This window comes from Oryza glaberrima, chromosome 9 (assembly GCF_000147395.1).
Source record: "Oryza glaberrima chromosome 9, OglaRS2, whole genome shotgun sequence".
Lineage (NCBI taxonomy): Eukaryota > Viridiplantae > Streptophyta > Magnoliopsida > Poales > Poaceae > Oryza > Oryza glaberrima.
Window position 1 is genome coordinate 12,530,849 of NC_068334.1, and position 27,833 is coordinate 12,558,681.

Consider the following 27,833-nt stretch of genomic DNA (forward strand, 5'->3'; position numbering starts at 1 on the left):
CTGAATATTTTGTTTCATTCACTTAGAATGATTTAAGTTAGATTAACAGCTTTGTTTTTACACCTTTCTTTGAATGCCCATTTCGACGTCTGTTTTATTAGTTCTAGCAGTCATTCTACCGTTAATTGAACATCAGTCCAACCAAGATCGGGCTAAAAGCATATGGTTCTGGGCCTAAATACACACTGCAAGGACATATTCTGCTAATCACTCATCAATGCTTGCTAATTACAGCCTATTATTACCCAGGATGACAGCACTCTGATCCGACTGAATTTCTTCCAGGCGGCGCGCCAATGGCGCGCCCCATCGTCTAGTTTGGTAATCCTTTTTTTCTCGCTGAACGATCTAGTGAATGATGCAACTACGGTTACAGATTAATAAAGCGCGTCAAATGGCTTCTCTCAAAAAAAAAATTGATAGGGTGCGGATGCTGATGCAAATAAGATTATTTCGGATATTAAAAATGGCACATACACGATGTGATAATGGATTAAAATTGTGAGGTGTTATGTATATACGCAATCAACACAGTTCATAGGTACTATTGATGTGTAGGGGTAGTGTTGTTGTTGTGGAAGTTGGGGAAGCTACAGCCGTTGTCAATGGAGTCATGTGGGCTACGACTGATTAACGTCACCTCGCTGTCGTCGGTTTTTTTCCTTTTGAAAACTCATGTATTTATTTACATTACTAAGGTTACGTAATACTAATACATTAGCAATTACAATGCATAGAGCACACATATGGACTATGGCACATCCTAGTTTTCCAGAGGACTTTGAAAGATTTGAAAATAGAAACAATCGAGTCCTTAGTAATGTAAATTCAAGAAGCTTGATTCCAATATAGCTTAAAATAAGATGAGTTGCACATGATTGAACCACTGTACTATCCCAAAAGGGATCTCACACAAATGGATTTTTAGGCGATGGCATACAATGTGATATTTCAGCCACATCATAGAAGATTTTTGCCAAAGCATTAGCCAAAGAAGACACAACAGAAGTTGTTCCAAAGGTCTAGCCCCAATCCATGACACCAGCGAAGCAAACATAATAAGCACAGCAAGATGCAAATGAACCCGAAGACCGTACCCAAAAGGGGCCTCCATGCATAGGAGGTCGGGGTCAACTTGGGTTGGCTCGACACCATTAGTCGCCTCATGAAGAACTTCCACCGAAGATGAAAAAGGCCTTCACCCTTGGAATGAGCTCACCAGAGATATAGGTGTAGACCGGTGCAACCTATTCTCGTGCAGATCTGGAGGCATTCTAACCAGTAGAAAGGACCCGTCGACGTAGTGACTCATCGGTGGGATCAAATCCCATAGTGAACTCCATGATGGCAGCACCAATGACCAGCTCTAGAACAACAAGAGCAAGATCGACTAGATTAATCTAGACAAACGGGAGAACCCGACTAAAACAACAACTACTAGTAGGATGGTACCTAACCCCTCTTTCACTCTTCGTTGGTGACAAATCTCCAGAGAGAAGGATGAAGAGGGGTCGGAGGGATGAGAGTGCTACTGTTGGGGAAATTTAGGAGAGACCTTGCATGTTTCCCTTGTGGGTTTACCATCCGGGGACTAAATTGCCCGATGGAAGATCTACTTGTTTTGGCATTGGAACCGTTGTTATCAAGTGACAGAAGCTAAAAGGATGTTGCCTCGCTATATGGCGTCATTGGGAAATACGTTGACATGGGAGTGTGGGACATTGTGTTCCATTTTGTGTTGGGGCGCATCATCGTTTGCCACTCAGCTCGATAGAGAGCAGAGTGTTTTCCTTGGGCGCACGTGTGAGTGGGCGCGCTAACATGAGAAGTTATGTAGAGGTGGGATTGGAGATCATGAGGAGGAGACAGAGAGGAAAGATGAGAGCTAGCTAGGTTGCAAGAGGGCACACGGAGGTGGATCGACTTCTCCCCAGGCGTCGACAGCGACACTTGCAAGAGAGCAAGCCGTCTTGCGTGACGAATCCAACGGCGCTCGAGGCTCTTCTCTAGTGGCGGCAGCGACTCTCGGCACTAGAGGTCATAGGGGACGGTGACCCTAATGACAGTGGTGGCGGCCATAGAGGGCAAATCATGATTTGTTCCTGGGTACATAGGGCCACACATAAGCGTTACATAGGGCAACTCTCAATGACTCAAGTTAGAAGTCATACATAGAGCATCAGGCATCTGAAATTGGCCCATTTGGCTTTCCGCGGACAGCCCATTTGGCGGCCCGACGCAGGATAAGATGGGATCGTCCGATCTAATGGATGGTCTCAATTGATCCCAACCTAGATAAATACCCGGTAGCCAAAACCCTAACCCTAAATTCATTTCTCCCGATCCCCTTGCTCTCTCACTCCCGTCATCGCTGCCGGCAAAGGGAGGGGGGGGGTGCCGCAACAAGGAGAGGAGGACGGAGTGGGGCGAGTGGAGCGTCAAAGGGGATGTCATCGCCGCCGAATCTGCTCGTGGGACATCCCCTTCGATGCTCCACTCGCCCCAATCCGTCCTCCTCTCCTTGTTGCGGCACCCCCCTTCGCTGGCAGCGACGACGGCCTCCTCCTCCTCCCCCATCTTTTGGTGTTGGGCGTAGGAGCAGGCGACGGTTGGAGCGGGTGCTGCGGCGGCGGACACGATGACGACGAGCGCGGTCGAGGGTGGCGGTAGTAGGCCCGCTGGGCCCCAACATCCCCTCCTTCTGATTTTATTTTTTGATGAATGTTTTAAGAGATTTCCTTTTGCTGTTTTTTCCTCTTTTTGATTTTCCCCTTCCTATGATTGAATCTGTGATGAATTGGCTGCCCAATGAGGTGAATCTGCGATGAATTGGCTACGAATCCATGGGTGGTTTATTGGGTTTCTCTCTTTCTTTTACATCGCTAACAAAATCGGATTAAATTTTCATCACTTAAAAAATCAGTAATCATAAATTTTAAACCATTTATTAATTTTTTTATCCTTCTTTATGCGTCGTTGAACTCAATAGAGACTAAATTAGCAACTAAAGACTAATATTAGCTATGTTTTAACTTGTAAAAAATATGTTGTTTTCGGTCCTATCCTGACCTGCATGGCTGCATGTCAACCAAACTGTCAAAAACAAATTTTAAAAAATTTGCAATGCACATTAAAACATCATATATCAATTAGAAAACATAAAGAGTCAAATTATATGTAGAATATTTAAAAAACAAATAAAGACTCTATTTCCAAAATAATATTCCACATGTTTCTCGTAAATTGCAATTCTCACATGTGAACATGGAGATACGAGAAAAGAAAGCACCATGAGCTATTTTTACCGTCTCTTACAATCTTTCTTATTACAAATAATTATCCTGTAATTATGGTCAGCTAGCTAGTACTAAAATCAACCCATATACTATAGTCTACCCTCTCCAATCCCCAAAACTCTCTTGCTTCTTCTTCTTGCCGCCCAATTTCATATGACCAAATATTCATACTAGAGATGATCTTCTTTATGCTAGATGGTGAGTATGACTTTGGTACAAATGCTGCTTCACCATCACGAACAATAAGGTCAAATGGATGGTCTCAGGCCACTCATACAACTTGGGAAGGAAAACCTTGTTTTGCATCGACTTGAACTTAGTCTTCCTCATCATTGTTGTGTATGTTCCCGTGAACAGCGCCCGTCCTTCCCAGGTCTCTAACTTGTCCCACTCCATCGTCGTCTCATTGAGCTTAGTGACATGGATAGGTGCACCATTGTAGCCGACGAGGACAGCCATGAGCTCACCTTGGTCCGACTCAAAGAGGTGGCTGTCAACTTGTTGGTGGTCAATACCAAAGTTGTCAGGTTAACCAAGAAGTCTAAAATTATCGGTGTGGCTACATGGATCATACACCGCCAGCTTCCCATCTCCACCAAGAACGTACAGCAAGCCATCGTGGAGCACTGGGTTGCTGATCGGCGCCGCCGGAATTAGCTGTGTCCCTGCTTCCACGTTGAACTCCGTTCGGTCGAGCGGGTGAGCTGTAGCGCCAGGGTCGTGTTGACGCAGTACACCCTCCGCGAGCCATCGTCGTATACGATGAAGTCGTAGGAGTAATGGGGCGTACACGGCAACTCGTATGCGACGCTCGTCAAGAGATCGATTTGGGAGATGGAGAAAGGTGAGAACAACGTGATGCGTTGTTCGTTGGAGCAGAAGATCCTGGTGGCATCATTGGACGACGCCGCCTTCTGCATAATAACCTCGAAGTAGGGGCTGTAGTACCTGATGGTGGCTCGGCCGACGGGAGCAGCGCTGCTGAGTAGGAGCGGGGTGATCCACGCTGGATAGAAGGGCGACACGGCGGAGCGCCAGTGCCGGCACGTCAGCGCGAAGGAGGGGTGGCTCGACCACCCGAGCCGCTCAAGGACGAGGGCGAGCATATCCGACGGGAGAGACGACCAGTCCCGTTCCGCCGCCATCTCGCTTCCCTTTTTTTTTCTTTTTCTTTTTTCCCGTACGTGGGATGAAGTTCGACGAGTAGACGTGCGTGTCAGCAATGGCCATCATACGTATATATGCAGCGTTTTATTATGCACAAACGCTCGATGTATGGGTCGGTTTCAGCTTGTAACCCGTCGATCGGGTTCTTATTGGTTGCCAAATTAAAAAACGCTGCTGCTTAATTCCTTTTCCTAATTTAATTACCGGTGCAGATTATGGTTGGTTCTAATTGATCTGATGTCGTGTAGGCGTTCATATACTTATATTTTCCAAGGTAATTCGATCGGGTGGAATCTTTTTGAGTGCATATAGGAGTACTTATCTTTATACAATTGCAGTATTTGAAATAGAAATCATGAGACAACACGATCAGGCAGCCGCAAATTAAATTAAACTCTCCTTATATATATCGTGTATAAGTAAGACACGGCACAAATACCGGCCGTCTCTCAAACAAGAAAAGATCGATATATCCACCGGAGTAGTTCGATCGATCCGTCGAATTCATGGAGGAGAAAGACAATAATGAATGTCCGTCGTCGTTGGATCCCAAGCTTGCTCCTCTGCTGTTGTTCGGCGGCGGCGACGGCGACGACGACGACGACGACGATGCCACCTTCATGTACAGCGTGCGGACGAGAGCGCTGCTGCCGAGGAGGTCGACGGACGACGACGACATGGACGCCACGATGAGAGCCCACCGGCGATGGACCACGGCACAGGGCTGGTTGCTCATGGCGCCGCGCCGCGGTAGTTCGCCCTCACCGTGCACGGCGACTTTCCTGTGGGACCCTTTCACCGGCCGCCGGATCGCCCTGCCTCCCGACCACGACGACACCGTTCTCACCCACGGCTGCGACCGGATGTGCCTCCTGTCACGCCGCCGGCCCACGGACCCCGACTGCGTCGTCGTCGTCATCGACCTCGATGACACGGTGCTCTGGTATTGCCGCCCCGGAGACCTCCATTGGGTGGAGCATCACTACCTCCAGCCCGGGACGCCTCACCACGAGCACCGTGACTGCGTCGGCTGGGCGATAGGGAACCTTACGGCGATCGATGGCAAGTTCTACACCGACTTCACCGACCACGTCGCCGTCCTCGAGTTCTCGCCGGAGCCCGTGTTCACCGTGACCGCCGTCGACGGCGACCACAGATGCCCAGCAGGGTATACGCGGTGCACCGGTAACTTGGTAGAATCAAACGGGGACCTGCACCACGTTTTCTTCTCTCACCCCATCGGTTGCAGCCGGATCGTTGCGCGCGTGAGCGTTTACAAACTTAGCGTGGCGACGCAGAAGCAGAGATCGGCGTGGGTGAAGGTGGATTCACTGGATGGCAGAGTATTCTTCGTTGGGATAGACAGCTTGGGAGTTGGAGCGTCACTTGATGCAAAAGAAACCGGCTTGAAAGGGAATTGCATCTATTACTGGGGTATCAATGGCAAAGTGTTGAATGTATACGACATGGAACGAGGAACTACGGTTGTGATCAATCCCGGTGAGAATCTTCCGTATGACCAGTCACCGCAAGTCTTGATGCCTACCCGATGAGTGTTTCTTAGTTACATTCTAAATGTGCAGCAAAAGCAATATTGGTTTGGCTATTCCATATTTAACTTTTACTGAAAATATCCATGCGTTGTACTGTAACGGAAAAAAAACATAATCACCACATTGAATTTAAAGTAGTACTTTTGTCCACCGGCTCCCGCGATAACTAAGGTTTTATAGAAGAATAACTCGCATTGTATTAAACATGTATAGTAAAGTAGCATCTATTGTTATGTGTTTTTATTTGCTACCCATGGACCATGGTCGCCAAATGGGCTAGTGAGGCGATGACGTGAAATAAGATAATGATTGGCCATTTGATGGCAGAGATGCATATTGACACGATTACACGAACCTATAGATCAAGTCCCCCGTGAGAGGAGTGGCCGAGCATGGCGGCGACCTCAAATCCCTTGAGGGGACTTGGTACATCGAACTAAGCCGTCGTTGTCGCCATCGATTCCGGCCACCGCTGCTTGCAACAAGACAACCTATAGCTTCGCTGTAAGCTCCTCTTCATTTTCTCTTTTGGTCGCAGTCGCAACCCAGCCGAGACACCGTTCGCCGCCGGCGATGCCGCAAACCTCAATGCCGCGCCGCTGCTCTGCTCCCAGCCGTCTACACACTGACATGTCGGCCCATGTTCATTAGCGAGTAGAGACCCAGCTTAGCGAATGTTTAAATCATGTAATGTTTTAAATGTAAAATGTGTTAGACTTACATGTGGGGTCATGGATTTGAATGTAAATATGTTAAAACTTGTGGACTATTAGGGCATTAGCAGTGCGTCACTTGTATTTGCCGTTCCTCATGGGCCACATAGACCAGGAACGTTTTAAGCTACATATTCCACAGTGCAAATTAGTACCATCTTATTTTTACTACTACTTTTCAACTCTCCCTCTCTCCTCTTTTTTTTTAATTTCCACATGAGGAAATCCTCCTCTCTCTCCTCCATTTTCTTCCCCCACCAGAGGAACCGAGGCTGCCGGGCGGCGCGAGGCGCTAGCGGCAGATCGAGGGCGGCACGCGGCATGAGCGGCGCCGGATGGCCCGAGTAGCGACGCTGACGCCGGGCGGCCCTAGCGGCGTCAACGGCAGATCGAGGGCGGCGTGCTAAGCTTTCTCTCTCCTCCTTATCGTTTCTTTCTCTCTCTTTCTTTCTTTGTCTTCTCCTCTACTCAGGAGCGCCCGAGGGAGAGGGAGCCGACGGCCGGGCTCGGCTAGCGCTGGGCGACGGCATGTAGCTCGCACGGCCGAGGCGGCGGTGGGCAGCCATGGGGAGAGTCGCGTGGGGTGGTGGCATGGCGCCTCGGCGACGCGCGGCTTGGGCCCAGGCGGCGGCCGGGCGCGACCGAGGTGGACGCGGCGCGGTGGCACAACGAGCACTGTGTGGCAGCATGGAGGAGGCCGGGGGCGTCGCGCCGGGCAGGAGTAGGTCGGGGGCGCCGGTGGCTCATTGAGGCGCGAAGGATCCGCCGGCGTTGGAGATGGGAAGGGCAGATCCGGCGCCCCCTTCCCCTTCCCCGCAGGCCACGGATCCTGTCGCCTCTCCGTCCCCCACGCGCGTGGAATGATCCGGTGCCCGCTCCCACTCCCGCGTGGATCCCGGCCACCGCCTGTCTGCCCTCACGCACGCGGATCCGGCGCCGGCGCCCCTTCCCACCGACAATGTGGGCCCACAAGTCAGCCTGGTGGTCCAGTGTGAACGAACACCACAGTTGCTTTCTTTTTAATATGGTATAAATATTGTACTCGGTGAGTATGAGTTATAATGTAGTTACTCCTTCCGCTCCATAATATATATGATTTTGGGAGAGTATATTATAGCATACTATAGCTGCTTCTAAATATTCTGAGGGATTTTCTAGTTAAAAAACTGTAGATACAAAATTCACTTTCGGATATATAGAAGGAAGAATAAAAAAGATTACGATGAAGCTCCCGTTTTCCATTGGAAGATAAAAAGAAGAGAAGACTACCGCATAAAAGTATGATATATGAGTATATATACGACGTATACGTTGAGTGTAAGTAAAATATAAACAATTCATCACGTGTAAAAACCTAAAAAGTTTCTGAAACATCTCGTCATCTCACAAGAGAAGAGAGAGGAAAGTATCTGGAATTACAGTACCATTTTTTTTCTCGGTAATTTTGTGATTGGTCTACTCTTACAAAACGCGGTAATTTCTCGGAGTACGACGCGTCAGGTAGGTGACAGCTTTATTGCGTAGACCAGGCTCATGGACCACGTCACCCGATCCAACCCGGCCCACTCGCATCGATCCTGTACACCGCGTGCACCGGTGCATGGTGCAGTTGAGGCTCGCAATAAATCGCAAAAGCCTGTGGCCACATCTTATCTTTTCCATCCTTTGCATCAGCGTCGTACGACTCTCTCGGCCTCCCCTTTCTTTCTTCCACCGCCAAACCCTAGATCGCCGCCGCCGCCCCGGGGGCGCACGCAGGGCCGGCCAGCACCGTGTGGGGGAGCGTCCGGCCGCCGCCGGGGTGCCTTGGAGATCGATCACCTCGCCGCCGTCGACGGCTTTTCTTCGCCGGATGCGCTCCGTGGCGGTTATCAGGACTCCTTTTGTCGAGATAGAGAGGAAAAGCTCCCTCTCGATCTGCTGTTGGATCGGAAGAACAGCAGAGAGAGAGAGAGAAAGCTTAGCGGGATGATGGTGCAGATCCCGTGGATCTGTCGCCGGGAGGTGACCTGGATCGGTGTCGTGCTCTCGCCGTGTGGGTGAGATTCACCGGCGCCGGTGCCTCGGATCCTCTTCGCCGGCGGCGTTGGGCCCCCGATCCGGGAAGAGAAAAAAACTCTTCTTTTTCCACCGGCAAACCCTCGATCGGTGCTGGCGCCGCCGCACGGTGGGACGGCTACCACCGTCGAGTCGGCTCCCTGGCAGGCTTGGCACGCCGGATCCGGGGCGGCGCGATGGTGTTGTGCTCTCGCCGTGGCGGGGATATTCACCGGGGCCGGGTGCCTTGGATGCTCTTCGCCGGCGGCGTTGGCCTCCGATCCGCGAAGACCTGGGGTAGATCTTGCAGTCCTCACTTTTCATGTCAGCTTCCTTCCGGCAGAAAAAGCGCCGGAGACCGCCGGTCGCCGGTGGCTATGGATATCTGATTCCTTCTTATGTTTCCGCTGCAGGATATCACTGTTTTTTTTTACCATCCGGAGAAAAGCTCTCTGCTTTGATTTGCTGCTCTTCGGTTCGACCGTGAGCTTTTTCTGCGAGCATCGTGGTCTCTGTGGATCCATTGTAAGATATTCACTAATTCATTATAATTGTTGTGTGCGTCGGGATCTAAGTATTGAATCTAATGACCATTCTGCAACGTTCTTGTAGCTCTGAGGTCATGACGACGACTTTTTGCCCTTTTGGAGTTCACGAGAGATTTGATTACTATGGAGGATGTTGCAGTGCTTAAGTCATGAAGTTTTTTACCACTACTGCCGAGGAACCTCAGTCTCTGTTAATTACGGAAGGGATGAAGTTTTTTACCACTACTGCCGAGGAACCTCAGTCTCTGTTAATTACGGAAGGGGGTTATCTTGTTATGGTGTTGTTTGTATTGGTCAGACATCCATAATTCCGTCGCTTCAGGAAGAACACACATCATTTTGGGTGTCCGGTACCAAATGTTGTTCATTGCACCCTCTGAGTTGGTCTTTCAATGGTGTCAAAGTGATGGTTTTTATCCCTTTAATCACTGGCGACATATAGTGTTACCAACTGAGCTAAAATGCACGGCCTTTCCAGTACTTCAATTGTTCTGAATTTATGCGGATTCACACCAGGATTTGGAAAGACTGTTACTATGTGGATTCACATGAGGATTTTGAAAGACGTTCGTTTCAGAGGTTGGAAAATGTTTACATTCATGTTCATCCAGCTTTCTCTGGATATGGCCGGTAATCACAATGGAGGTTAGTTATCTGTATCTACCTAAGTGATCTGTATGATTCTAATGATGGTACAGGTCATATGCTGCCTCTAGATAAACCTAACTCGAATGGATGGATTTATGAGTGTTGATAGTTACAATATTGTTTGCTCGGTTATATTTTAATGCACATGATGTTTTTTTCCTTTAATATTGTTGAATAGGTTATCTAATTCTATGGTTTGCATGGTTAAATTCTTTGGCACCGGAACTGTATCTACATAGATAGCCTAATCTTGAGAAGGATCACGATTAGTCTACCTTATAGGATCACGGTAGTAATGCTTGATTAACACCATGATTAGTTTACCATTAGGCCTAATCTTAAGAATGAAAATGATTGATCTACCTATCCGCCGCTACTGTATGCTGGATCCTCCGTGATAATGGTCGATGTTAAGTTAATTGGTAAAAGTCTAGCGAGAGAATTATTATTTTTATTTATTTAGTGACTTAAAAGGTGGAAATGATGAAATTATTTACTTTCTCCATGGGTTTATTAAACATTATTATATTATCTCGCAAAAGCTTTATCCTGTCACATCGATTCTCATGAGTAGTATTTAGACTGTGGGGACATGTACCTTCGTTAGGATCACTGTATTAGCCAATCTGAATATCTGATATCCTGATCCCTACTCCGTTCCTATCCCCATATCCAAACCGACCACAAGGGCATATGTCAGCCCAAACCGGCCACAAGGGCATATGTCAGCCAGGGTTTACCTTTTCGATTTCGAAGTAAAAACTGCTTCTCACCGGTTTACCAAAATCCGACCAAAAACTGGAAAAAACCAACGACTTTTAGTCGACACTGTACGGAAACCGGCTAATACCGACCAGTTTTCACAAGCCGAGACCTGGCGGTTTCATAAAATCCTACAGGTTTTCGTGAAATTCCATCGGTTTTATGAACCTTGATGTCAGCAAACCTTCGGTCTTCTATTGAACAGAAGAGGAATTTCATAGAAACCGAACCATTTCTATGTTAAAATTTATGTAAAATTTCTACCCAAAGGTTCTCAGCCCTTCTGATTTCCTTCGATAGACTGCCTTAAATGCCATTTAGTCTGATCTTTGGTTAGTCATACTTCGGATGTCTTTTTTTTTTAACTCTAATAAAGTACAATGTCAATTTTTCTTTGGTTAGTCATACTTCGGATGTCTTTTTTTTAAAAAAACTCTAATAAAGTACAATGTCAATTTTTGTCGTGTGGATGAACATGATCTAATTTTGTTTTTATGTATGAACATCATCTATTGATACATCTTTGCTTACTTTTGCCAGATCATCTAATCATCGTGGAATCCTTGAGAGAGATCGCGTAATGTGATAATCGTAGAGAGAGATCGTGTGATGGGGTTTTTAGTGTATCAAGACAAATATGCAACGAGCAATGATTAGGTATTCCTACTTTCTCATTTGAAATTTAATTGTATTGGCATGTGCTTTTCTGCTAACAATGAGTATAAAAACATGATAAATTTACATTACGAGTACAAACAACTCTTTTAGAAAAGTATATCAAGTGGTCACATTACACCTTTTGGTACGGCCTTGTATGCAACACATTGTTCACAAAGTTCACACATTGTTGAAATTCTATTATATTTGTCAAACTTTCGTAAAATTTTATCAAAATTCTGGTTAGATTTGAGTTGTGAAAACATGGGCAAAGTTGTTATCAAGATCCTAGATATCAAAACAGGGCAAAAAACACGAAAAAAGTTGTACTTGGATTGTTTTGTGGTAGTAGTCTAGTTTTAGTTATTATCATATATTGGCATAAATAGATCGAAGAACACAAATAATCCAATAACAGGACTACTATGCATTCCTTTCCCCTCTATCAGTTGCCTATAACGCCATTTGAGGAATACAACCTATACTTGAAAAGAAGATAAAAAAACAGGCGGATATTCTAGGTCATGCTTCAGTCAAACTATTACGAACCACATCCCTCATTAATCTGCAGGATAGATATCATCTGCGTGTAGTGAACATTGATAAACATTGAGAAGCTATAATAAAGACACTAGTACTTCCCCCCTCCAACTCTGTTTCATTAATGAGAAACTGCTGAGCATCAAAATTTCTAGTGTGTATAGAACAAGAAATAGTATAGAACACATCAAAATTGCTGAGTTATTTGCAGAATACTGTAGAACAAGGACAAAAATATAACAGAGTGCAAAACTTTGAATCATGAGTTATGCTTATGTCCATGTGTAGTCATCCTCGCTTGTACTGAACACCTAAAACCTCCAAGAGTCCTCACTTGTACTATACACCTGAAACCTCCAAGAGTCCTCATACTTCTCACCTCCAAGTGTCTTCATACTACCGTATTGCTATATGAAAACAACAAAATGAGTTATTAAATAGACATCACGATAGCTGGGTCAGCATAATGGATGCAGTATTTTACTACGTCAACATAGTACACAAGGAGTTACCACATTTAACATTTTATTCGAACCTCCAATCATCGAACGGTTGCTAGATCCAACCAGTAAAATCCAATGGCCTAGGCATTGTACTGTAGATTCTACAGGGATATAGTAAAATCCAATGGCCTAGGCATTGTACTGTAGATTCTACAGGGATATGAGTGTGGAAGGTCTTAACGTATCTTCTTATCGTGAAGAAGCCTTACTTCACTAAGAATAAGGATTTTAATAGGATGCACATAACCCACAAATAGGTCAACATAGTAAAATTGACTTCTAAGTAGTAACCATAATGAATGCACAGTATTCACATTTAGACATCAGTTATCATACTTTAAATTTGCATCACATAACTGCATTCAGTTAGTTGACAAAACATGATCAAGCACACATTATTGGAGCAATTAAATCATTGTGCAGGAACATATTTTATCACTCAAAAGTGCAAGGCTCAGACCAGAGCAGTGTAGGATTTGAGCAATTACATCAATGTGTAGGAGATAGCAACATATCTTGTCAAAGTGTGACTACAAGACCAGCTCAATGCAGGATTTGAACCAGATTTGTGCAGGATTTGAGTTGTTTAAATCAAAGTGCAGGAGATTGCAACATGTTTTGTCAATGTGCAGGTTACCATATCAGATCAGTGCAGGATTTGAAACATATTAGTGCAGGATTTGAGCTATTTAAATCAAAGTGCAGGAGATAACATGTATCGTCAAAGTGCAGGCTACCAGATCAGATCAGTGCAGGTCTCAACCAGATTAGTGCAGAATTTGAGCAGTTAAAATCAATTTGCAGGACTTAGTAACAAATTCTATCAAATTGCAGACTACTAGATCAGAGCAGTGCAGGATTTGAGCAGGATTTGAGTAAAATTGTCATGTACCTTCGATAACTTGTTGCCCCTGTGGCCCAGTCCATCAAAACTTCTCTCCCTTCAGTCCAAGGTAGTATGTGGCCGTTTTGCTTAGGTTGAACTTGTCCTCGCAGTCGATGAGGTGGCGCATGCTGGGTTGAACGAATCCTGGCTTGCTGGGCTGTTTAAGCAACTTGCTTAGATCCTTGCCACAAAACCAGCAATACAAGACACCCTGCTGCTTGCGCTTGCCCTTGCCCTTGCCCTTGCCCTTGCCCTTGACCGCGCTGTTCACGCCGACCGCATCCCCGAGCTGGCCCACAACGCCGACGGCCTGGACGCCTCCTCCAGCCGAGATCTGGGCCCCGACGTCTCCCGCCACGAGGCCTCCCTCCGCCGAGATGTGGCCCCCGACGCCGACCGCCACGACGCCTCCCCCCGCCGGCATGTGTCCCCCGCCGCCTCCCTCCACCGAGATGTGGCCCCCGACGCCGACCGCCACGACGCCTCCCCCGGCCGAGATGTGGCCCCCGACGCCGACCGCCACCACGCCTCCCCCCGCCGACATGTGGCCCCCGCCGCCTCCCGCCGCCGAGGTGTGGCCCCCGCCGACTCCCGCCACGAGGCCTCCCTCCGCCGAGATGTGGCCCCCGACGCCGACCGCCACGTCGCCTCCCGCCTCTGTGATCTGCGCCCCCTCGCCGATGGCCATGTCCGCTCCCGCACCGATCTGCTCGCTTCCTACGAGCACCTCCACCTCCACGATTTCTCCGTCCATCTCACTCTCTCTTACCCTAGATGACTCACTTTTTTGTTTTGAACGAAAGAGATCTCACTTTTTTCTGCTCCTCTCTCCAAGAAATTATCCTAAGCGAGAACATTGGGTTGGTGGATTAATATAGCAACGGATTCTAGAGTTAGATTGGTTGGTGACCATCCGATCGAGGAGGTGTGCCCTGTGACCGTCTGATCGCAATCCACCCATTCAGATGCGATAAGAAATTTTGTGGAGTCGATGAATTTACCCTTCCACTGCCAGGTGGGACCACAGGTCGCCTGGCCCGGTTGTCTGTCTAACATAGTAACGTAGGGCCCAAGTAAGCCACCCTCTCCTCTCACAGCTCTACAGCTGTCAGCCCTGGGCCCCACTGCTCTCTCCGCGCCGGACGGTGAGCTTTAGTCACAGAAACGGCGGCGGCCGCCGCGGCGAGCTTTCTGTTCCGTCCATTCTCTTCTCTGATCCCCTGGAATTTTTTTTTATCATTTATACCATCTTATTAAATAATTCTGAATACATACCGTTTCAAATTTTATTTTCAAATCTGAACCATGGCATGACCAAATTATACTCCACGGTGGATTTACCCATCACGTTAAAGTGTTGTCATGTCAGTATCATTGGTGTTGCTGCAGCGCCATTTTGGAATAAGTTTATTTTGGGTCCCTCTATTTATCGCCCAGTCCGATTTTCATCCCTTCATCACAAAAATGGGTTCAACGGGTCCTGCCACTTCAATCCCCAAATCCAAGATCCAGGCAAGCACTTCCGGTTGTTCAAGCCCTTGACAAGCCAGTTGTGGCAGTGGTGGTTTCCGGCGACCACGGCTGGCTCATTTGGTGGCGGATACAGTCGACAATCTTCGGAATTCCTGTGGGGTGGTCATTGCAACGACTTTGCTCGTCAGTTCTCAAAATCCTGAAGGGTCAGCAAGCCATTCTCTTCTCAATCTCCTCCGTTGTGCTACCAAGACAGCAATTAGATCATCATCATCCTAATGCTTCCTGGATTAAGGTTGGTTGGATATTGGGAATGTTTTTCCTATTGTTTCCTTGTGGCAGTAACCATGCAGGGTTTTTCGTTCGGGTTGAGCATAGATCGCCTATTAGTCTCAATCAGCAGGATTGCAGTCAGTGCTCCTCAGATTCAACGGAGAACTATGTGGAATATTTGTGTTAAGCCCGGTGAAGCACACTCCAAAATGTACGGCTCAACAACGAACCTCAAAATTGTGCCGTTCATGTGCAGGCAGCTGAAGAGGATTACTGGTTTGTCAAGCGGAGTGCATGCTAAAAGAGGTCTTTGGATGTAATCGTCGTGGCAATGCCGCAGCTTTCTGTTGATCACATCCTTTACTGTCCCATGGTTCCATTAGAAATTATGTTTCCTTTCTTGAACTACCCTTCATCTTTAGAGGGATAGTTAAGTACTTTATGTTTCATCTTTTGATGATGTACTGTGAATTATTTCTCTAATGCTGTCTCCTTAATAAAAAGTTTGCGTGTTTTAAAAAAAATAAAAATATATGCTTAAGTTAAGACATGCATTGCGAACTACTCCTGCGTGCATATGGATGTATAGGTTCACAATGTCCAGCAGTTCAACTAATGAAGGTGGGTCACATCAGAATTGTTTGTCGTGGTTCCAACTTCGTTAAAGATAACTATGTTAATCACAGCAAATCAACAAAGTACGTGCTACTAGTATGAGTTGATTTTTCTCTTTACCGTCTCTTATCTCTTCAATTCTCAATAGTGTATCTTATTCGAAATTTATTTGAACCGTTAATTTTCATTTGAAACTAGTGTATATATATGGTCGTGCATTACTCTAACCATCTTGTTATATGCTATGTATGTGAAAATATATGAATTATATTAGGTACACGTACTATTTTTTAGAGTGAATTTGATAAAACCCTACCTACTATGATCCAAGTTGAAAAAAAATATATGTACATATAAATTTTGAGACTTGATACATAACCTCACTTTTTATGGTCCTAAAGAGTCATGGTAGCCCCCTCATATTTATATTAGTTGTCTTAGATTTTAAATGTTTTAGAGAATAAAAATAGCCAGGAGTCTAGTTAAAAATATAGATTTATTTTCTATGTGCAATAAACATTTATTGCGAACTTTGCATTCATATGTTAAACTAAATTTACACAATGTTATTATTATTATTTACGCCATCTTCTCTGGTGTTTTTAGCAAGTGTTATTACCTATTGTTAATTTAATCATAGGGACTTAATAAAAAGTACAATAGAATACTCATTTTACTGTTTTTTCATATTATAGCAAAAGTAGGGAGATTAGAAATAATTTTCCTCAAGCCTTTTTGCAATTTATTTTCGAACACCATGACTGTCGGTTTCAGCTGCGATGTGGGTTGCTTGGAAAGATAGGGCCTCACTGGTTTAAAAACTTATTATAAGCTATAACAACTTTTTAGTGATAAAAAATAATTTATGTGTATAAACGGCTTATTATGGAATAAAATTTAATTTGTAGTTAAAACTTTTATATATTTGTTCGCAGCGACTTAATAGCAAACACTAAAAAATACGTTGAAAATGTCTTAAAATCAACATCCAAATCTAGTTTAAAAATTTAAAATTTGGCTTTTGCTTTGACTTAATAGGTCAATCGATGAGGCTTATAATTTTATTCATATGTTCCATTTGCAATTTTCTTTTTCACTTTCTTTGCATACTTACCTAGTAGTCTCCGATCAGGTTCCCATTTTTCTGATTTTTTGAATTTTTTTTCTATTCACTTCGTTGCTTGCCGCGTGTTATATGAATTTTCTTTCTAATTTCCTTCTTGTTGGGTAACCGGTTGGATATTTATTCAGGTGACGTATCCGGTGTCTATGCATGATGGTCGATGCTCCCCGCGTATACGTGCCGGTGATCTCTCATTTTTTTTTTTGGCTGTGTTTTGCTCAACCGGTTCCACCAATGCATGCCCGCTTCCTGGAAAAATTAGCTGCTGTAGTAAGCAAACGCACAGCTAGCTGCTTGTGCTTGCCTCGTGCCGACATGCACTGCCTCGTGCCTGCATGCGTATTATGCGTGCTACCATGCATGGCCACATGTTTTCTCGTAGGCTAGCTTTTCCCCCTACGTGGCTCACTGAACGCCGCTGCGCTTGTGCCATACCGTAGTACATTTCTGTTTCTTGCTTCTTAATTAGTATTTCTTTTTTCTGATTTATCTTCGTAGTGTTTTTTTCTCGCTTTAATACCTATTTCTTTCCCTATTTAAGCCAGCCTCTCGTTCTTTTCTCATCCATGCTTCAAATCAAACTTCCTGTCTTTCTTTAGTTTGTAGTTATTTAGCTGGCCGTACGTGCTCTTTCCTGTGTCGCCGCTACTTCTCCCGTCGCCATAGTTCTCTGAGCCTAGCATCGTCACTACTTAGTTCAGCTAGAACAACGCGAGTGCGAGACGTACGAGCTGCTGTAAGTCGATGATTCAGGCGGTGGCATCTTGGCGCAGGCCTAGCTGGGCGTCGGTGAACCAGACGAGTAGCTCTGGACGCGCCCAACAGGCCAGGAACTCTCGTGTGGTTGTACTTGTGCACCTGAGGCGCTCGGCATGCGTGCGAAGCTCGATAGTCAATTGAGGTGCCTCTGCTTGTGCGAGCGTAACATGCTCGTGGTAGACTCCTGGTTGGAGATTTTCAGGCAGACATGTCGATCGTCAATGTCCGCCGAAGCGTTGGCCTCCATGATGACAGACCTGTTGTGGCTGGTGGGTCCTGTTGTGGGTGAAACTGTGGCCCTAGCGCATCGGCGTCGAACCCGAGCTTAATATATGGTGGCACGAGTGCGAATGAAACTTGCCACATCTTTTACTTGGCCTTCTGCACCATTCGTAGTATCTCCTCTCTTTCTATCTTTCTATCTTTGTAGATATAACAACCATATTGGTTTAGCATGCTATGCATTCTTGCTTTTAGGTGGTAAAATCTCGGATAACTTTTTTAAGTATCTTCGCCAAATGCGGTTGTATTGGTTTGATTCGCTTTGATTAAATTTGAAAACACACCAGTTTCACCAAAAAGCTCATCATAGCTTATTTTCTTTTTCTCTTTTTGCATTCTTTTCACCGTGATTTTCCCAAAATTTACAACAGTGCAGACAAGATAGAATATTATTTGTGCTTTCCTCTTCTATCCCTTTATGCCAAAAAGTCAATTATTTGTTAGCACATTGTTGCTTACACAAAATCTTTTTTTATCTCTTGAACAACATGCAAATGCTGCAACTTGGTAGGAGTAGCTAGAGAATATCATGTCACCTATTTAATCGTAGAAGACTACAATAAAAGTAGTTTAGCGCTCCAAAACGACTTTACAGAATAGCTTTTCGTTTGGAAGATGTAACTTTTCATCCAGTAACCGTCTCCTGTAATGAAACCCTGTAAACCATTATTAAAAAATATGTAATCACTCCTGTTCAAAAGTTTTGAATGAGGTTAAACTTTTATAATTTTAACTATCAATAACTTAAAAATATTTATTTTAAATGCACTAGCTATTTATCTTATAAAGTACTACTTCAGAATATAAGCATTTTTAGAGTTGGACATGGTTATTAAGAAAGTAGGTAGAAGTGAATGGTTGAGGGTTGTGATTGGTTAAGGACTAATGGTGGTAGGTGGGAAAATTGAATGGTGGAGAGTTCTGATTGGTTGGGAAGAGAATGTTGGTGGAGAAGTGGTTATATTTTGGGATAAATCTTGAAGCTAAAAGTTGTTATATATTTTGGGACGGAGGGAGTATAATAAAAGTATATATATATATATATATATATATATATATATATATATTGCATATATTATAATAGAAAAATAATATAGTCAAAAGATATATTTTAAAATCGTGTCATGACCGGAGGAGTAAACTTTTCTCCCATCATAAAATAAGACGGCTCAACTATAGAAATAGTTGCAGCAGAGATGGCTAGTTATGAGTATCTCAGTTATTGGAATGTTAATTGTGAAATTTGAATCCTATGGTTAACCCGTTGCCATCGTACTGTTGTATAGTTTCAATATACCAGGTATTATATAAGTTAAATCATTTCCATAGGATTCCTAAGAGAATCGGTAAGTACGCATGCATATTTGTTCTGTTTTCTTTTTCCAGTTCTGTTGTTCACCACTGGAGAAAGGGTTTTTAACTCCGGTTCACACCCTGTAGTTCCAGTTAACCGGCACTATGAATCGTTTTAGTCCCGGATGAAATAACCGGGTGTAACATCAACCGGGACTAAATATAGTAGCGCCCTCACCAATTTGTTTTCTTTTTTTTCATTTGTTTTTTGTTTGCATATTGATTTCGCGTCAAAATCACAAATCAAATAAACATTCACAGATCTTTGATATCACAAATTCACATCCTCAACAACAAAATTAATCATCCACAAATTCACGAAAAATAATCATAAACAGCACCACGCATTTACACAACAAAAAATCAACATAACACAAATCCGCCGCCGACCCCTCCGGGCCGTCGCCGCCCACCCCTCCGCCCGCCCGCCCACCCGCCACCTACCGCTATCCTCCCCTCCGCCTGCCGCCGCCCTCCACGGCCTTCATGGCGTGCTGCCATGCACCACCGCCCGCCACCACCTGCCACCAAGAGAGAAGGCCGTGAAGAGGAGAAGAAATCGAGAGGAGAAGGGAGATGAGTCTGGAGGGAGGGAGAGCATGTGAAGGGATAAGAAGAGGCGAAGGGATAAGACGCGCGCGGTGGACGAGAAGATAGTGTCTCGAGAGTGGAGGTGTGCGGCTATATTGTTTTTTCAATTATGATCCCAGTTGGTATAAACAACCAGGACTAAATATCTATCTTTAAACCGGACTAAAGATAGTGGGGCCGGATGACTTTTTAAACTGGGACTAAAAATGATCTTTAGTCCCGGTTCTAAAGATGAAAAAGTCTTTTTTGCCAACCCAGCAAAGATAGTTTTCCACTAGTGATTACGTTTCTATAAAATGCATGCTATAGCGGTATATATAGCCCAAGTCTCAGAGCTATGTATTCTTACACGTGTACAACCTAATGTTGAAATGGTGGTTGAATTACCGACTAATTTCTTCCTGTATAGTATGTTGATAGTTCCGTGGATTAGTTTTAAATTACGACTGAAAATTTAAAGAGATACACATCCATATTTGAAGAATTGAAGATAAAAATTATGGTAAAGTCACACGTCTCAGTCTATAAAGTAACTTGTATTACATATGCGATAAATCAATATTATAAAAAAATAAAATAGTATAATTACCCATTCATATTTCTAACCGCGCAGCGTCACACTGCGCGAACCCGTCTAGTTATCTCTCATGCACTTGTGCGGGGAGGAGCTGGAAAGCTCCGGAAGATCAGTTTTGCCCCTTATTTTTTCACTGATACAATCCAACGGCTTCCTTTCTCTTTTCTCCTTCATCCGATGGTCCAGATTATTTTAGCTTACGTGGGTAACTTAGGTGACATTTCAGGGGTCACCATTCACTTATAAAGATTTGTTTCATCCATGCATCCACACCACATGTTCAGATCTTAATCTTAACTACTCTAGAATGTTTTTGGGTTTTAAGTTCTAGATGACCAAAATTTCAAAAACATCCCAACCAAGGCCGAATTGCTTGGTAGCAATTAATGCCCAACTCAAATGGTGAAGTACTCAGGTGATGTTTAAATCTCCTGAAAAGATGAAGATATTCAAATGGTGAAGTACTCAGGTGGTGTTTAAATCTCCTGAAGAGTAAAGATTAAGGTGGTGTTCTTTTCTCAGGAAGATGAAGATGTAGATTAAGTTATTTTTACGCAAAACGATTAATATGATATTTTAGAGTAACTTTCATATAGAAAGTTTTCGCACGAAACGTACCATTTAACCGTTTAAAAACATGCTACGAGTATCCAAAAGTTTGTCCAACTTTTATTGGAGAAAAGAACATGGCCTCACTCCAATCCACACTATAAGGCATCTTAGTTTCTTCATTTATCGCCTAAATTTCCTAAATTCATATATAAGTTTAAATGAAACACATGTAATTCATTTAAAACTCAAAACATTTTACACAGTGAAACGAAGGAATTACCTGCGACTTTGTCCCAGAGCAAGTTCAATAGTATAGCCAACTACCGGCTCCAACTCAGCTATAATTAATCTAATAGCTCATTCATACAATAGTTACATACTACACTATTAATACCTAGTCACACCTGTCATAGACACACTGCGTCTTGGAGTCCGTGCTACAGCTGGCTACAAATCTGTAGCCCGCTGCTCTTCTCTTTCCTGATTTATCTTCTTAAAATATGTTTGCAGCTGGCTTATAGCATACTACTCTACCTGCTCTAACCGATGGATGCAACATGAGTGCAGACGAGACGACCATGGGCCCAGCAGGTTCCTAGTAGTAAACTTCGTCGTAGTGGGACCCGGAACCCACTCAGACTCGGATCGTCCCAAAATCGAAACCAAAATCCACGCGTACTCCTCTCGCGACAACTACCTCCCCCAACCCCAACGCCCCCCTTGAAAGCTCTCGCCACGAACTCCACGTCTCCACCAACGACTCCAAGCCACGCCACCGCAACCCCCCCTTCCCCCACCGCGCAAGCCTCCTCTCGGAAAAAGTCGCGGCGCCCAATCCCCGCGCGACCGCCGCCGCGATGGCGGCCACGCGCCACCGCGGCGGGGGCACCCACGCCGCCCCCCTACTCGTCGTCGTCGTCGTCCTCCTCCTGCTGTACTTGGGGCGGCTGCCGCGTGCCGCGGCGGTGGGGCTTGGGGGTGGCCTGGGGGAGCTGATGACGAAGGTGTCGTTCAGCCCCGGCGACGTGCTCCCGGTCCTGCCGAGGCAGGTGTCGTGGCCCGTGATGAACACGCTCCACAGCGCCGTCGACCTGCTGCCTTCCTTCGTCGCCGCCGTGGCACCCGAGGCGGCACCCTCCGACGCGGCGTGGAGCGGCGCCTGCTTCGCCCGGAACGAGGCCGCGCTCGAGCTCACCCCCGGAGATCGGAACGGGACCGAGCTGGGCGGCGCCGTGCTCCGACTCAAGGTTTTACGCCCCCACCCCTTCTTCTCTTCTGCCCCCAACTCAGAATTGGAATCGCGTCGCAGGGGCGGTTTCCGCCGGATGTCGTGGAATTAGGTGGAATCGGTTGGGAGTGTGGTTGTAAATTGGCTCAGTGTAGGCGTGGGGAGTGATTGGAGCTATTGATGAATAGGGGGGGCTATGGGCGATCACGGATGCTTTAGCCTAAATTAGGCAGAATTGCTTTCACGTGTAGTTGCAGCTTGGTTGTACATTAGGCAGAATTAGCTCAGTTTTGCCGGGTGTCGTGGAATTGGGCAGAATTGATTGGGCGTGTGATTGCAACTTAGCTCAGTGTAGGCGTGGGGAGTGATTGGAACTATTGATGAATATGGGGCTATGGACGATCACGGATGCTTCAGTCTAAGTTAGGCAGGATTGCTTTTGTGTATCATTGCAGCTTGGTTTTATATGAGAATTGGGAGTGGTAGAGGGTATGAATTGATGATGCATAATTGATTGCTAGCTGGTTATGTAAGTAGCAAAAGCTATTTTTGTAGATACAGTTGCATTAGTGCTTGTTGTGGTGAGGATTCAGGGTTACTGGGTTAGAGACCTTTCTGTCGAAGTTGCACTCTAATTAGGCGATTAAAATTAGTATTGTCTTTGGTGGAACGTGCAATTTTGTTTTTGAAATTTCTTTTTGGTTGTATTTATTTTGTTGGGTCAAGAAAAGAGATCTAAGCTTTTGAATGATGTTCTCGGTGTAGTTCTGTTGATGCAAATTATGAAATTTGCTTTATACAACTGTAATGTCAACTTTGGTAGAACATGTAACAATGATTATACATGTTAGGTGATTCATAGAAAAAGGTAGAGTTGCAACATCATGGTTACTTCTGATGACTATTCAAAAGTTTTAATACTTTCTTGTTCATGCAAAGTGCATATCAAATTATCAGCATTGGCAGTTAAGATGATTGTTGTTACTATGAGTTTGTTCTTAACACATTTTATTTGTTATTGTTATATGCAGACTGCTTCAGCTAAGAGTTGGACATGCATGGATCTCTATGTGTTTGCAACACCATATAGGATAACATGGGATTACTATTTTGCTGCTCGGGAACACACTTTGGAGATTAAATCATGGGAAGAAGAAGCGGAACTGGAATATGTGTGTTTTCTTCCCAAAGTTTCTTTCCCTCCTTTTTTTTACCACGCAATATCTTATCAAATTAATCTCAATGATATAATCTTTCGTGTTTGTGATCAGGTGAAGCAACACGGCATCTCTGTTTTTCTCATGCCATCTGGGATGCTTGGAACTTTGTTTTCTTTGATTGATGTCCTACCTTTGTTTTCAAATACTGGTTGGGGTCAACATTCCAACTTGGCCTTTTTGGAGAAGCATATGGGAGCTTCATTTGAGAAACGTTCTCAGCCTTGGATTACTAATATTAGGAAGGAGGATATACATTCTGGTGATTTTTTGGCTCTATCGAAGATACGAGGACGCTGGGGTGCGTTTGAGACACTAGAGAAATGGGTGACTGGTGCGTTTGCTGGGCACACCGCAGTTTGCTTGAAAGATGAGAAGGGTGAAGTTTGGGTTGCGGAATCAGGCTTTGAAAATGAAAAGGTATAGTATGCTGAACTGCCGTGCGTCTTGAAAGTTTGCATGATATTGCCTACATGTGATATATGTGCTAGCATTGAATATTGATCATATCCTATTGCTTTCTCTTTTCTTTTTCTATTCTTTGTGTTGAATATTGATCATGTTAAGCAATTCACTAAACAAGTAAACAGTATTACTTGTTATGCTTCTGCTCTGAAATTGACACTTTTCCTCTTTAAACTCGTCCCTTTGGTAAAAATAATGTTGAGCCTGTAGGCCAGCTAGAGGTTTGAACTTATTGTCTGGGAGGTTCATTTTAGTAGTCAATCTGCAGTTCTTGTGTTAAATCTTGCAGCACATGCATTAATTTTCTTGTTCCCCTTCAAAACTTATACATTCATTTTATTCCTGTGCATAACATTCGCATTTGTGTATTTTTCTTGATGATACTCTGTTACAAATTACAATTATAGGGAGATGAAATTATTGCTATAGTTCCTTGGGATGAATGGTGGGCAATGGCACTCAAGGATTCGTCAAATCCTCAGATAGCCCTTCTACCACTACATCCTGATATACGGGCCAGATTCAATGAAAGTGCAGCATGGGACTATGCTCGAAGCATGGTTGGAAAGCCTTATGGCTATCATAACATGATATTTAGCTGGATTGATACAATCGGAGACAATTATCCACCTCCTCTTGATGCAAACCTGGTAAGTCTCTTTGGTCTTTGAAAAACATGGTTTATCATCTTTGTGTTTGATATTTTAGTTTCAGCATCGCCAGAGTGTACACATGTTCTATTGTGATCTTTTGTATACCTATATGGGTGCACACTATATCTGGATTGTGCTCTTAACATAAACAAAACTACTGAACTATATGGGGTTTGTTGAGTGATGGAGCATCCTGATGCATCCAAATTGATTCAATCTTAATTTCTGTAACAGTACTAGTCTTTTTTGTATATTGCTAAGTTCCATAATACATTGTTTTCAGGTGATGGCTGTAATGTCAATATGGACTAGGTTACAACCGCTTTATGCTGCAAACATGTGGAATGAAGCCCTTAACAAACGACTTGGGACTGAGGTCTGTGAACAACTCTGTGCATTGTAATGGATTCAGCTTTATAAAAAATGGACTGCAGTTCTGTGAAACTACTCTTTACCACAATTCCTACTTTGGGTACTGATATTGCACTAATAAAATCTAGGGTTAATTGGATCCATGCCACTGCAATTTTGCTAAATTGAAAAAATGCCACTACTATTCGTTATATCGGCTACATGCCACTGGAAATTTGTAAAATTGGAACTATGCCACACCCGTCGCTTTTTCCATCCTCCTCTCTCACGCCGTCTGTTCCCGTCCTCGTCCCTCTTCCGCGAGGAGGCGGAGGCCACCTTGCGCACCTTGTCCATCGCGCCGGCGATAACGACGACGACAGCGCCGCGGCGGAGCGCCTCGCCGCGTGCCACCGGGCCTCCCCGCTGGCGGTGTTGCAGGCGGCCATGTCGAAGCGGGGGCTCGACATGCGCGTGTCGGCGCTCATCAACAACACCGTCGGGACGCTCGCCGCGGGCAGCTACTACGACAAGGACGTTGTGGCCGCCGTCATCCTCGGCACAGGCACGAATGCCGCCTACGTCGAGGACGCCACCGTCATCGCCAAGCTACAGCCCACGCAGCTACCAGCATCAAACACCATGTGCTTTGGTGGATCTTGACTGTGTCGTGTGCTGCTTCGCCTTGATTTTTCCGCTCGGGGGGTGGATCGAATCTTTGGGTTGAATTCGGGGTTTTCTTTGAGCGAACGGCTGCTGAGATCTGGGGGATGGGTTGGGGGAGTAGCATATGCTTCGATTCGATGCGAGTTCCTGGTTGCTCGGTGCTTGAATTCACTCAAATCTTGAGTTGATGTTGGGTTTAGAGTCTTATGGACGAGAGGTGTTTGTTGTTTCAGATTTGTTGGGTTGGAGCGGATGATGATGGCGAACGCGAAGCTACCCAAGCAGGCGCTGCTGCCGCCGTGCAGCCCGTTCCCGACGGCGGCGGCGGCGGGGCCGTACGCCGGCGACCACGGCCGGGCCGGCACACCGCCGGTCGTCGAGTGACTCGTTTGCGCTGTTCGACGGAGGAGGAGGGGGAGGAGGGAGCGGGTTGGCGGCGCCGAGCGGGGCGAAGCTACTTCAGATCCTGAACATGCGGGTGGGGGGGGGAGCGGCGAGCGGGTGGTGGCTTCGGGACGGACCAGTCGGCGTGGAGTCGCATCCTGCCGTACCTCACCCGCGACCACCTCGTCGTGCTCTACCACCTCGTCTGCGCCGGCAGCGTCAACCCGAACCACTTCGACTTCCGCTGCTACGAGCCTACGACAACCTCGACACCTACGTCAACGACCTGCTCGCCATTCTCGGCGAGCTCCGCATCCCGCGCTATGCCTTTTTCGGCCACCCGGGCGCACTCCGCGAGGGCCTCACCAGGCCGGCGTGCGTATAGGAGTAGAAGGGCGGCGGCGAGGGTGGCCCGGTGCGAGCCCCGCCCCGCGGCAGAGCGGCGTGACCGCGTTCCCTGCCCGTGCATCGATGCATGGCTGACGACGTGGTGCGCGAGCGGGCAGGCCTGGTGGGACGCGGCGAGGCGCTCCGCCGCGGCGCCGTCGTCGCCGTCGCTATCGCCCACGCCAATGGACATGGAGCGCAGGGTGGCCTCCGCATCCTTGCGAAAGAGGGACGAGGACAGCAACGAAGACGGCGTGAGAGAGAAGGACGGAAAAAGCGACGGGAGTGGCATGGTTCCAATTTTACAAATTTTCAGTGGCATGTAGCTGATATGATGAATAGTAGTGGTATTTTTTTAATTTGGCAAAGTTACAGTGGCATGGATCCAATTAACCCTAAAATCTACACTGTCGAAATTATCTGCTAACCCTACGGTGATGTTGTCACTCCAGTTCAGTTTTGGTTTCTACATACTTGTTTGGACTTTGCCTAGTCTTAGGCAGACTTGAAATAAGTTGGCTTGATTTCCCCTCTTCTTTTTGACCGAAAAACAGTAGGGGAGTTTTCCCCCTTAAACTAAGCTGCTTATTGAGAGGCATAAACAATTGCTTTATTCAATTTGCTCCTGTCGCAGTTTGTTTTTCATTGCTATACTCAGCTACTAATTTCATCTCTGTATTTTTTTTTATATAGGGGTTGGACCTTCACGGGATCATTGTTGAAACTGAAAGACGCGGGATGTCTTTTGATCAGTTGCTCACCATCCCTGAGCAAGATGAATGGGTTTACAGTGATGGTAAATCTACAACATGTGTTGCCTTTATTCTTGCAATGTACAAGGAGGCTGGAATATTCGCGCCTTTTGCAGAGTCGATTCAGGTGACCGAGTTCACTGTAAGTACCTAACTACTAGTCCAAGTTGCAGGAAAACACTGTGTTCTTCACCATATTGAATTCATTTCGTTGCCGTCATTCTTCCATTGGTTGATGCCAAAGGTTCCGAAACTCCCTACACCAATCTGACTGTCTACTTCTGCCTCAGATACGCGACGCGTACATGCTCAAGATTTTCGAAGATAACCAGGCCAGACTTCCAAGCTGGTGCAACACAGAATCTGACAAGCTCCCCTTCTGCCAGATCCTGGGGGAGTACAGGATGGAGCTACCGGAGTACAACACAATAGAACCGTATGCCAAAATGAATGAGAACTGCCCATCTTTACCCCCAACGTACAAGCGGCCAGCGCGTTGCTGACACTGTGCCCCCACAACTGGAAGTAGGATGTTGTTTGAAAGTTTATCATGTAAGTAAATCATATTGTATATAGGTGTTTGATAGATCGCAGTTTTCACACGTAAGAAAGGTGACCCTCAGGTTTCTGCCTATTATGAGCTATTCTTGAGCTCAGGCATCCAATATGAAGGATTGACCTGTCTAAGAATTTGCTCACAACACAGAACTTTGAAATGATATCTACTGAAAAACTGGCTGCTGATAAGTTTTCGGCTTGAGGAATCAAACCGATTCTAGAATAATTTCAGTGGAATAAATGCATTCTCAATTTTCTGTTGGA

At 45.5% G+C, this 27,833-nt stretch overlaps 2 protein-coding genes, 1 long non-coding RNA gene and 1 pseudogene across 4 annotated transcripts; 3 read left to right on the plus strand and 1 right to left on the minus strand.

Moving 5' to 3' along the window:
- Positions 1 to 3,357: 3,357 nt before the first annotated feature.
- LOC127785343 (uncharacterized) lies at positions 3,358 to 4,832 on the minus strand (annotated as a pseudogene).
- Positions 4,833 to 4,897: 65 nt separating this feature from the next.
- Positions 4,898 to 6,087, plus strand: LOC127785413 (uncharacterized). Its single transcript, XM_052312853.1, has one exon. The coding sequence runs from the start codon at positions 4,970 to 4,972 to the stop codon at positions 6,014 to 6,016; it is 1,047 nt and encodes a 348-aa protein (XP_052168813.1). The 5' UTR covers positions 4,898 to 4,969; the 3' UTR covers positions 6,017 to 6,087.
- Positions 6,088 to 8,375: 2,288 nt separating this feature from the next.
- On the plus strand, positions 8,376 to 13,376 carry LOC127784152 (uncharacterized). Its single transcript, XR_008019448.1, has 5 exons — positions 8,376 to 9,063; positions 9,180 to 9,291; positions 9,379 to 9,959; positions 11,265 to 11,381; positions 12,848 to 13,376. It is a non-coding gene; the product is annotated as an uncharacterized LOC127784152 (long non-coding RNA).
- A 5,572-nt stretch (positions 13,377 to 18,948) lies between these two features.
- On the plus strand, positions 18,949 to 27,830 carry LOC127784454 (uncharacterized). 2 transcript variants are annotated; one of them, XM_052311770.1, is made up of 8 exons: positions 18,957 to 20,860; positions 21,419 to 22,155; positions 23,168 to 23,308; positions 23,408 to 23,773; positions 24,226 to 24,468; positions 24,755 to 24,847; positions 26,953 to 27,153; positions 27,302 to 27,830. In XM_052311770.1, exons 2-8 carry the CDS (start codon positions 21,766 to 21,768, stop codon positions 27,512 to 27,514), a joined length of 1,647 nt encoding a protein of 548 aa, XP_052167730.1. In that variant the 5' UTR covers positions 18,957 to 20,860; positions 21,419 to 21,765; the 3' UTR covers positions 27,515 to 27,830. The 2 variants fall into 2 exon arrangements, with proteins under 2 accessions (XP_052167731.1, XP_052167730.1); XM_052311771.1 differs by lacking the exons at positions 26,953 to 27,153; positions 27,302 to 27,830 and adding an exon at positions 25,722 to 26,921 and having other exon boundaries at positions 18,949 to 22,155.
- The last annotated feature ends 3 nt before the right edge of the window (positions 27,831 to 27,833 follow it).

Bases quoted from the DNA above. Each gene is read 5' to 3' on its own strand.
- LOC127785413 (XM_052312853.1), top strand. From the start codon at position 4,970: ATGGAGGAGAAAGACAATAATGAATGTCCGTCGTCGTTGGATCCCAAG.
- LOC127784454 (XM_052311770.1), top strand. From the start codon at position 21,766: ATGGCGGCCACGCGCCACCGCGGCGGGGGCACCCACGCCGCCCCCCTA. The intron at 23,309-23,407 runs GTGTGTTTTCTT...GTTTGTGATCAG, and splicing joins AAGAAGCGGAACTGGAATAT to GTGAAGCAACACGGCATCTC. The intron at 23,774-24,225 runs GTATAGTATGCT...TTACAATTATAG, and splicing joins CAGGCTTTGAAAATGAAAAG to GGAGATGAAATTATTGCTAT.